This window comes from Calliphora vicina, chromosome 4 (genome assembly GCF_958450345.1).
Source record: "Calliphora vicina chromosome 4, idCalVici1.1, whole genome shotgun sequence".
NCBI lineage: Eukaryota > Metazoa > Arthropoda > Insecta > Diptera > Calliphoridae > Calliphora > Calliphora vicina.
In genome coordinates, this window is record NC_088783.1 from 117,235,915 (window position 1) to 117,248,270 (window position 12,356).

General features: G+C 31.8%; 1 protein-coding gene across 1 annotated transcript; it reads left to right on the forward strand.

Annotated features, from left to right (window-relative positions):
* The first annotated feature begins 5,000 nt into the window (after positions 1-5,000).
* Positions 5,001-11,941, forward strand: LOC135958912 (uncharacterized). Its single transcript, XM_065509856.1, has 4 exons — positions 5,001-9,738; positions 9,796-9,919; positions 9,990-10,172; positions 11,427-11,941. Exon 1 carries the CDS (start codon positions 5,413-5,415, stop codon positions 9,700-9,702), a length of 4,290 nt encoding a protein of 1,429 aa, XP_065365928.1. The 5' UTR covers positions 5,001-5,412; the 3' UTR covers positions 9,703-9,738; positions 9,796-9,919; positions 9,990-10,172; positions 11,427-11,941.
* Positions 11,942-12,356: the final 415 nt, after the last annotated feature.

Below are 12,356 nucleotides of genomic sequence, written 5' to 3' on the forward strand. Positions count from 1 at the left end.
GAAATTATTTCAAAGAAGAATAAATTAATTTGTTATTAAAAACTCTTATTGTTCTTAAATAAGAGTGTAAGTGTAAGAAAGTAAGAGTAAGGAAGCTGTAAGAGAATTTAGTTTACTGCAAGTTTCCCCAAAAAGAAAAACCAAATTTGGCTGAAAATTCTTTAAATTTTCTTTAATATTCTTTTTACTAAAAAGGAAATAATAAGAAGAGTAATTATTAAACCATAAAAAGCAAGAAATTTATTCAAAATTTAAGGAAAATAAAACAAGAGATTTAAAGGAGTAATGTATCAAAAAGAAAGTTTATTTTTCAACATTTAAAAAGAAAGGGTTTAGTTTATTTTACAAAAAAAAATAGAATTTAACATAAATGGCTTTAAAATGTAATGATTTCTTTATAAGATATCATTATAGGCAAGCCTTTTGTTGTATTTAACTTAAGTTAGCATAATATTTTGTCATCAAATTTCCTTACTGGGTAAAAAATTTCCAATTGCAATTGTCTCCTTGTTGTTTATAGTTGGCCGCATGTTTTTTGAACTTTTTTTGCTCCGGCCGGGATATTCAATACAATTATCCAAAGAATATCATTATAGAGAACACCTTTGTTATGTTTAGCTTAAGTTAGGAGTTTATTTTGCCAGCAAAGTTTCTTTCTGGTACAAAAATATCCAATTGCTATTGTCCCCCTGTTATTTACAGTAGGCCGCAAGTTTTTGGAAATTTGTTTGCTCCGGCCGGGATATTCAATACAATTATCCAAAGAATATCATTATAGACAAGACCTTTGTTATGTTTAACAGTTCATTTTGCCAGTTAGAACCCAAAATACTTGAAATATTTGTCCAGTTCGCAACGTTTTAATTTTATTTTTCTTCTTTGCATAAGTTGTCATTCAAAATAAATTGATATCCTGACAGGGATGGAAATTGCAAATATTGTTTGCTTTGACAAAAAATGTTAAAATAGAATATAATATATCTTCAGTTTACTCAAACTAAATGCTTTATTTGGTTATATTTATAAATATAATTATTATTATTAGTTAAAAATCTACAAAAATTCACTTAAGCAATTTTTTTTTGAAAAGTACTATTGCATTGACTTTTCCATCCTTGATGAAGGCATTTGACATTCGTTACATGGTGTCTCCACGCGCAATAATCTAGGAAATAAATATGTACTCAATTTCTTTGGTTCTGTTCTACTTTTGCAAAGTAAAAACAGAAATATTAAAAGAAAAAATTAACGTTTATGTTAAAACATTTATTGGCAAGGTGAATTCATATAAAGTGCTGGTAATTCTACAATAACTACAATTGGTCTTATCAAATGTCAAAAAACAGAAATGAAAGATTTAAAAAAAATTCGTTTTAAAACTCAACATAGAGAGGATAATTGAATAGTGGTGGTTTAAAACAAATATTTTGTTAATAAACTTAGAATATGTGTAGATATGAAATATAAAAACAAGCTTTGACAGAAGCTAGAACCAAACAAGCTGTCAGCTGTTTGAATGTGAATATGCCTTGATTTATTGGGAAATAAATGTCCACACACAAACACATGCGGTCTCCATGTAACATTTCTATATAAGCAATAGAATTTTATAGTTACGAACATAGAGTAGAACTAAAGGCGCAACTGAGAGTAAAAAATACTAAAAATATTTACTCTTTCCCAAATTGTATGGCTGACACAACAACAAAATACATGGCTTCCCATGTATTTTATTTCAATTATGTTGAAAGCTCTAAAATTTATGAATATTTGTGTTAAATTAAAACGTAAACATTAATTTTTTTATAGATTTATGATATTTTGTTAAATACACTTCCCTTTATAACTGCTGCAGTATGTTGTGAATTTGCACAAATTTATTTTGAGGTTAGAGTTGGTTAAATTGTTTATTTCTTTACAGCTTCTTCTTCTTAGTGATAGACATTCATTTACAGTGATGCCTTTGTTGATGTAAACAAAACGCTTCAATTAAGCCAAAAGCTCTAAAATGTTTAAATATTTGTGTTAAATTAACTAACCAAACTCTTTTTAAACGAAATGTTTAAAATTAAATTTTCTTTTAATAAAACACTACTCTCTCTTTTAAGATTTTTTACAATCTCTGTTTTCTTGCTACAACGGAGAAAGTTAAAGAATTACTCTTTTTTATTATTTCTTGCTTTACATTTGGTTTTCTAAGCTTAAGGGCTTTATTATTATAAAGTCCTTAAATTTTTATATAAAATTGTTTTCTATGAAAACTTTTTGTTAAGTTTTCTTTATTATTATTAAATTTCTGTAATTATTTTATACTTTATATTATATAAATATTTGTTTAAAAATTAGTACAACCAAATTAAAGGCTACAAAACAAATAAGGCTTATTAAATCTATAAATAGACATCATGACTCTTTCTTAAAATTTAATTAAATTACATAATTCCAAAATCTATACTTTCTATAAAACAACAACCAACAATATTAGCTTGCCAAAAACATAAACATTTTTTTTTTTAAGAAATAAAATATCAATAAAAACCAAAAACCATTATAACTGAACTTGAACAAATTTTGAGAAGAATCTTTAAACATAAAAAAAGAAAAATAAATTTAAACAGAACTGAAAGTATATTTAATAATAAAATTTATAAAAAAAAGAAATTATTATAACTAAATTAAATAGTTTATATTATTAAGTACTTAATAATAAAATGTGTAAATTAAATATTTAGACATTACTTACTCTCTACTTTTTTTTTTATAAAAATATCAAATGAAAATTAATAATTTGAGTTTTTTAATTTTTTAATTAAAAACATTAAATAAACATAAAATAAATGTATATAGGGTTATTTTTCCAAAAAAAAATATTAAAAAAAAATCTTAAAATAATAAAAAAAAATCAAAAGAAATAAAATTTCTAATAAATTAAACTTGTCTGTCTCTTTAAATATCATTTGTATATATAAACATTTTAAAAACATAGGTACTTTGTTAATATGTTTAAGTTTTTATTTTAAAACAAAAAATTTTTTATAGTTTTGATTTTTTTTTAAATATTTCTATTTCTATTTTATTTGAGTTTAATTTTTTTTTATATTTATAACTCCTAAATAAGCTTAATATTATTACAAAAAAAACTAAATAAATATATTTATCTTTAAAATATTATTATTAAAACATACATCTTAAAACAAATTAATTATAATTAGCTTAAAGTATTATTAATATTTAATTACTAAAGTAATTACTCAACGTTAAAAGCTTTAAGCTTTTCGTTTAATTCTTGAAATTACCACAAATTATAATAATAATAATATTAATTAAACAAAATCTATAAAACAAAACCAATCTTTAAACAAAAAAATGTTTCAAAAAAACATAAAAAAACCAGAAAATTCTTAAATAAAATTATAATTATTATAAAAATAATAATAATAAAAAAAAAACATAAAATCTGTATTGTTTTAATTTACTAACAGCTATAAATTTCTAAGAAATTGACTCTCTCTTGAACACTTAATGCTTTTGTGTTAATAAGTTTTAAGCAAGAGAGCTTTGTCTTACAAAAGTAGTTTTAAATATCTTTTATAACAAGGCGAATTCATTAGTATTGTTGAATCTCTGTAGTTGTCATTAGCAGAAACTTTGTGCTGTGTCTATGTCTAACTAATTTGTAGTTTTGCTCTAGTCTGTTTTTTAAACTTTTTTATTTTATGTTTTAGAATTGTGATCTGTATTTTAGTCTGGCTAATTAGTTGAGTTGTTCTTATCTCAACCTATAATTAACTCTATAAGGGAAAACTGTCATTCTGGAAACTTGAAATAATTTCAACAACTATATTTTTTAATATAAACTTTTGCTTGTTTTAAATAAAATCTCTTAAAAATTAAATATTTCTTGATCATTCAGAAATATAGTACATTGAGCCATAGATAAATACACACAGATCGGTAACTCTCTTGTCAAATACCTAACTCAGTTGTCAAAATGGTGAGATTTGTATTAGTGAAAATAACATAATTTTGAATAATTTTTTTGTTTTGACAACTGAGTTAGGTTTTTTACAACTGAGTTAGGTATTTGACAGGACAGTCCGATCTATATTTATCTATGGTCTTGACTTTATTTTAAATCTATTCCACTTCAAGTCTTACCACATTGTAGAATTTTCTTTAAAATGTTTGAACAAATTTTATTTCTTAAAATTTATTCATTTATTTTACATTTTATTCATTTATTTTCACTGCAGAAAACAGGTGTTTGTGTTTAGAGGTTAATTCCGCGTTAAAATTTTTGGTTTAATCCTTTAGTCAAATCGCTAAGTTGGCATTATTAGCCGCCATTTGCATTATCAGAGTTTGACGTTAAACAGTGATGCCAAATAATGGCTTTTTGCGCGCAAAAATTTTCATTATGCAGCAGTGATGCACTATTACGAATATAACCTATTTTGATGTTTAAAAAACTTTCAATACAATTTCGTCCTATTGAAGTTTGCAGAGAATTTAAGGCTTAACTTTTGGTTTTAGGCTTTTCAACTTGCTATGGCCAATTAAAATTCAAAATAAGTTATGCTTTTTGAAAACTATTTCGGGAACGCATTCTAAACGTCCAATTTTGGGTCAGATTTTCGAACAAGCCTTCAAGCGTAATTTTTTGCTGGTTTATCAGCATAAATCAGTAACTTCATGTAATATAGGTGTCAAATCGCACGACCAATTGACAGATCCATTTTTCGCAATCAATTTGTCGTCAAATTTTGATTTCAATAAATCGATGTTTGGGGTCGCCATATGGTACGTAGCGTCACAGTCCACAGTTACATCTGCTCATTTGTCTCTTTGTGATATCCTGAAGGATCATGTTCAGGTCCTCAAAACAGATCCTTCACAAGTCGGTGTGTAATTCTGTGCCGAATAAACCACACCATCTTTTCTAATATCCAGCCTCAATAGATCCGCAGAAAAGGATTGCTTAACTCGTGTGGAGTTGTCAGTCTCCCATCGAGCGCGTCCCCAGGTGGCGGATAGGGGGAGTTGTGTCAAGCCTAGTGATTATCAATTTAGTGTTAATTAATACCAAATTAATGATCACTAGGATTGGCATAGCTTAGGCCGTGTCTTGTCACTGCCCGCGGACCAAAACTGTCATTCCTCCCTAGCATTTTCCTTTCTCTATTCCTTTTCCTAAATCCACAATTCCCCCTCCCCCACTTGTAAGGTTAAGGTGGTTGGTAGCTGTGCCGAGAACCTGAATGGCTAGTTAGTGGTTAAAGAGGACTAGTCGCTAACAGCTCCCCTCCGACGTCAGGGCACGGGTCGGTTGTAAAACATTAGTCGCCTAGTCCATGTACGCCGTCACTGCATGGATTGTCCAAACCCTTACGTGCCAACTCGTGGGAACAAAATATGGAACAAAACAATTTAAAAACAAACACACAAACAACAAATCAAAATAATGCAAATGAGCAGCGTCCGGGACGCTCTAAGAGAAGGAAGTCCTATGGCGATATTATAAAGTCGCGCTATGCAAAAGCCTGCTTTATATTGGCGAAAATAGAAAATAATTCACGAAATGGTACGCCTCACGAAAATGATGAGAGCGATCGTCAAAAATTTCAACTGGTGGTTGATGAATGCCTAAAGTACCAGGAATCAAAGGCTGAAGTAAAGAAGGAGGTGAATGAGGCGCCCAAGGAGATGAAGAAAGAGACAACTGAGATCATTAGAGATGAAGTTAGTATGGCGCCAAATAAGGAATATGTGCCTAAGGATAAGAAGAACAAAAAGCCAACCAAGGTCATTACAGATGAACTGTGCATGGCTTTGGCTAACGAAAGTAATGGCCAGCTGAAGCCAGTGGTGGCCGAATGGCCAATGATAGAAAATGAAATGAGTAATATTTTATATAAATACCTGCTACACAATAAAAGCTGTCCAATTCCCCGCTATGATTCGGGTGAGATATATCGAGGCTTCTTTTTAATACAGTGCAAGGACACCTTCTCTAAGGACTTTCTCAGTAACTGTGTAACAAAGGTACGCGATGCATTTAAAGGTTTTAGCTTAACGCTTATACCGGCAGCGCAGATTCCGGAAGGGGGTTTTGATGATAAAACTTTCAACACATTAACAACTAATGCCAACACGAATATTGAATGTAAAGAGGAAGAGTTTATTGTAGCACCGCCGCCACCTACTTGGCAAAATGACACAGCTGAAACCAAGCTTGATATGGAAGACAGAAAGGAAGACATAGATAAGATAAAACTTCTTGATAAAAACGCTAATAACTGTTATCAAAATTACCTGCAGCGTTATCAATATTTTACTAATAAGGGCAAATTAAAAAGTCGAGACAAAAAAAAATTACGTAGATGTGAAAGAAAGATTCGTAATTTCGAAATACGTCATGGTATCAGAAAAGAAATAGACGACGAAATGAATACGCCACAACAAAACGAAGGCTTTCAACTGTCAGTTAACTATTTTGATACAGATGACGACAACCTTTCTAGAGATAGCATGGCAGACAATCCATTCAGACGAGATTTTCCTCAAACTTCCAGGTCAAGCTATGACCATGAGTTTGAAGGCCTAAATAACCAGCAGCCGGAGGAGGAGGAATGTTTTACTGGACGGCATATATCATCTAAAACCAAATCCAATTACAAGCGAGCTCTTCGCTTTTTGCGTAATCTGACTGAATTCACGGATTTAACGTATAAACAACAAAAGTACAAAAATAAATATCTGAAAATGATTAAAAGATATGAACAAATTTTGGGTATAAACAATGAAATGTTGGATTACCCAGAAACACAAACTTCAAACGATTTCAGGGGACAGTATAGTGGCTGGAATTACCACGATTGGGATGAAGAAAACTACAATGAAATGGAAAGAGATGGAGCAGAATTTCCGGAACTTGAACAAATGTCGGGATTTACACAAAATTCCAGTTCATGGAACTATGGTGAGCCGGAAGCAGCAGGTTACAATGAAATGAGAAGAGACTATACAACAATAAGGCAAAGAATTGAATGTACTTCAACTGCAAGGAATAACTTTGAGCCTGAATTGGAACAAAACTTTACCTCAAATAGACATAGAACAGCATATCCTTCTACTGAACAAATGTCACAACGATTTTCAACTGAGAGGAGTAACTTTGAGCCTAAATTGGAAACAATATCTGATAACTTCACCTCAAATAAACATGGAGCAGTATATCCAGCAACTGCAAGGAGTAAGATTAAGACGGAAATTGAACAAATGCCCCATAAAATGCCAAATAGTTCCTGGAACCATGAAGCAGCAGGCAATGAAATGAGAGCAAACCATTCCACCTCAAATAGACCAAGATCCGATTTTACTTCAACTGCAAGCAATAGTTTGATGTCCAACAAAATGTCAAATAGTTCCTGGAACTATGAAACAGCAGGCAATGAAATGAGAGGAAACCATTCCACCTCAAATAGACCAAGATCCGATTTTTCTTCAACTGCAAGCAATAGTTTGATGCCCCCTAAAATACCTAATACTTCCTGGAACTATGAAGCAGCAGGCAATGAAATGAGAGCTAACCAGTCCACCTCAAATATACCACGAGCAGAATTTTCTTCAAGCCACAGGTTTGAAAATGAGCCGAGACAAATACAAACATTGGTGACCAACAAAATGCCAAATAGTTCCTGGAACTATGGCCATCCGGAAGTCGAAAGTTACAATAAAACGAGCGGCAATTCAGGCCAAAGATCAGTATGGCCCCAAACTATAACAAGTCAATTTCATTCTGATGTTTCGAACCAAAATATAATGCGAAATAGTTCTTTAGTTGAGTGCGCTGCAGCTGGCCGATCACCATTGAATATCGATTTAAAAACTAAAGCAAACACTTTGGGGGAATCTAAAAAAACCATGTTGGAAAAACAAATTTATGATTTTCTTAATAACATAGGAGATGAAGAGGACCCAGAAGAGCTTTCCTACACTTCGGTGAAACCTTCGGTTGCAGCAGAACTTAAACGTAAGTCAGATAGTTCAAGAAAAAGTCCCGCCGATCGCTTTGATATTTGTCAGCCCAATAATGAAGACAAGCCAACAACTTCAAGCAGGAGGTGTGATCCTAGAAAAACCTTGACTTCATATCCTGTTACTGAAGAACTAAAACCTAAGTCGGATAGTTCAAGAAAAAGTCCCGCCAATCGCTTTGAAGACAAAACAACAACATTAAGCAGAAGCTCGGATACCAGAAAAACATCACATTCATTCACTTCGGCGAAAACTCCGGTTGCAGCAGAACTAAAACGTAAGTCAGATAGTTCAAGAAAAAGTTCCGCCGATCGCTTTGATATTTGTCAGCCCAATAATGAAGACAAGCCAACAGCTTCAAGCAGGAGGTGTGATCCTAGAAAAACCTTAACTTCATATCCTATAACTGAAGAACTAAAACCTAAGTCTGACAGTTCAACAAAAAGTCCCGCCAATCGCTTTGAAGACAAAACAAAAACTTTAAGCAGAAGCTCGGATCCTAGAAAAACATCACATGCATACACTTCCATGAGAATTCCGGTTACAGCAGAACTAAAACGTAAGGCCGACAGCTCAAAAACAAGTTCAAAAACCCCTCATGCCATGGAGGTCATTTCTTTATCGGATGACAGCGACTGTGAGCAGGATAGAGCCAGACAAGAATATTACAAAGCTCTGGGTTATTTGAGAAAGCTAGAATCCCTTGATCCCCATACACTCAGTGAACAAGAGACACGCTTTCAAGAAACCAGCCGTTTTATGGTGAGACAATTTGAAAACCAGTTTGGCTTGAAGGCCAACAAAAGCATGACCTCCACTGCACATGTCTCCAATGAGGAAGTCAGCATGGCTAGCAGGGAGAAGAGGAGTCGTCGGAGTTTCCCTACAAACTCTGATATGGTACCAACAACACAGAAGCCGGGCGAGCATAGTAGATCTTGGACATTCGAAAATACGAAAAGCTATCCACAAACTTCCAGCAGCTCTTGGCAAAACTCCAATGAAATGTATACGAAAAATCCAAGGGGAGATATGCCAGAATCTCCGCGATCCACAATTGACAATGATACCTATCCCACCATTACCAACAACCCTGATCTACAAATTGCCATCATCGATCGCAATGAAAAAGATTTTAAAATTCCCAAAATATCCTGGTCTAAAATCGAACAAGAATTGCTGCAAGCTTTAGTGCATGAGGTGGAGCGAACCAACAACACCAACATTGCCATGTTCGATGGTATGCATTGGAAGTATGGCATCAAAATTGTGCAATGTGAGAATATGGAATCATTGAATTTCATTAAACGTTTCATCATCAAACTGTCGCTGAAAAGCACAGGCGCGCAATACGATGTTATACCCGTAAAAGAGCTGCCACGGCGTTCCATTGTCAAAGTTTCAATACCGCCACCCAATTTAGATGATAACGCCATCTTTAAGATTCTAAAGGCACAAAATCATACGCTTTATACCTTGGACTGGACACTGATAAACAGCCGGGAAATGAGTAATAAAAATGGCAAAAATCTGTACATAAGTATTTCTTCCACATCACTGAGACGTCTCAGACAGATTAAAGGTGAAATACGTTATGGCATAAATCGTCTGCAGGTGGAATTGCCACAGGAGGATGATGAGGCGAGTGGAGGAAATTTTGAATAAGCTTTTTAAGAATGTTTTAAAACATTCATTTTGCAGGTTTGTTTTAAAATTATATTTAAGATTATATTTTTTATTAAATTATTGTTTTTGCAGAAAGACTGAATTGTAAAACAAAATGCTGGAATACTTCCGAGGTTTTAACAGGAAATATAAGTGAATGTCCTAAGATACAAACTAAATTTCCTGGGATTATGAATTACCCTAAATGAAAGTAAAGGTTTGTTTTAATTAATTTTAATAAAATCTTAATGTTAAATTTAATCTTTATTACTCTTTATTACCTGTAGCATTGCTGTTATTGTGAATTGTTTATTTGTGAGTGTTTTTAGCTTGAATTTTCCCCCAAAGTCCAAACTGCCAACACTTTTGTTATAACCAGTGATCTTAAGATTGCCTTAAGCAGGTTGGATTAAGTGGATAAGGGACAAGTCAAGTCTTGACATTAAAAATTATATATATAAAGGAAATAGGTAAGTCCAAGTCAAACGTAGAATACAAGATTTACATGATGATTTTTTTTGGTGACTTTAAGAGAGTAAAAGCAAATGGAAAAAAGAATTACGAAAGTTGCCTGTCTGAAAAGTCACCGTGTAAATCTCTTAAAAGTATTTAGGTGTGTATATAACTTGAAGATAATGGACTTGATCACCTAGCAGCCCAATTATGAATAAAAATTCCCCGGGAGTTTTTTCCCTTTTCCCATTTTTCCTATTCAAATACAATGGAAAAAAACTCCCAGGGAACAAACTCCCGAGGAATTTTTGGAGTATATGGTTATGGGTCTTACAATAGGGACTTCAGTTGATAGGCAATATTGTCGAATTTGGGACGATACCAATCCATATGAGATCCAAGAGCTTAAAATGCATCCCGAAAAAGTCACAGTTTGGTGTGGATTTTGAGCTGGAGGCATCATCGGACCATATTTCATTGAGAACGAAATATGTCCAGGCCATCATCGTCAACGATAAGCGCTATATATCGATGATTACCAACTTATTTTGAACTGAACTGGATGATAAGAACACCTACGACAACGCGACGGCACTGCATGCCACACAAGAGTTTTATTTATTTATCGATTTTTGGTCAGAAATATGAGTGATCACAGATCGATCTGCTTTTCTTGATTAAACGCTTATTGGCCAAGTTATTAAAGAATTTAGATATTTTGAGGTTTTATATAAAAAAAATCGATTTTTGGCCAGAAATATGAGTGATCACAGATCGAGCTCTTTTTCTTTATTAAACGCTTATTGGCCAAGTTATTAGCGATTTTAGATATTTTGAGTTTTTATATATAAAAATAGATTTTTGATGAGAAATATGAGTGATCACAGATCGAGCTCCTTTTCTTGAATAAACTCTTATTGGCCAAGTTATTAGCAAATTTAGATATTTTGAGTTTTTATATAAAAAAATCGATTTTTGGTCAGAAATATGAGTGATCACAGATCGAGCTCCTTTTATTGAATAAACTCTTATTGGCCAAGTTATTAGCGAATTTAGATATTTTGAGTTTTTATATAAAAAAATCGATTTTTGTTCAGAAATATGAGTGATCACAAATCGAGCTCCTCCGCAAGTTTAAAAGAGAATCGAATGGACTTGCTTCAAGTAAACTTGCTGTGTCTAAAAGCAGACATATTAAATGTATAAAAGTCGTTAACTGTTTTTAAAAAAATACTAAAAAGCCGCCCGTGCTGACATTTTATAACTTCCAGGCCAAAATATTTATGTCTGCTGATGCCAGTGGAAATATTAAGGAACAAAAAAGGAAGCCAAGCAGAGCAATTTGTGCAAAATCAAGCAGTTTTATTTGTATTTTTACTTACCCCAAGGACACAGCATACTACAAATACGAAGCAATATTTACCCAGCTCAATCTGAAATAAAATGAATTTTTGTTTCGAAACCTCTCGCCAGATTCAGCAACAGCCGGGTAAAAATGCAAGATTTTTCTATCCAGAGATAAACTTAGAGCAACAGCAGTAATTTCACAAAATTTATCTACAATTTTTATAATTTTTTGTTAAGGGCATTTTAACAAAGTATAATTAAAGAAGTCATTATTTTTGCGTTAAAAATCAGGAAGTATATAGTGCTTTCTACCAGAAAACACAGTATTATTTTTTAAATAGAAAATATTTATGTTAAAACAAACAAAAAAAACAAATTTACTTTCAATGAATAAAAAATTTTAAATAAAATAAATTTTTCTGAAATACAAACCAAAAAATATGTGTTTTTTTCATTAATATTTATAAATAAACCTTTATACATAGATAAAATTAAAAAAAAACTTAAACCGGATTTAAAAACACTTCCTTCCGTTCTGCTGAACTATCATACACCGAGAAAAACATTGAATCATGATTTTTTCATGAAATATAATAATTTTTCTCAGTGTATAAGTTTTATTTATTAAACAGACATTAAGTAAAGTATATGAACTTAAATTCATGTTGTTTATTTAATAATTCACATTAAATTACTGAAATCAGTTTATTATAAACATTAATTGCTTAATTCTTATATTTTAAGCTATTATTTTTTCTATGTGTACTTCATATTCCTTTTCTTTTAACCGAACACTTCCTAAATCTTATTAGAAACAACAAACAGCTGTTTTACTGTTTGCTACCCTAAAACTA

Coding starts and splice junctions, on each gene's coding strand:
- LOC135958912 (XM_065509856.1), top strand. CDS start 5,413: ATGGAACAAAACAATTTAAAAACAAACACACAAACAACAAATCAAAAT.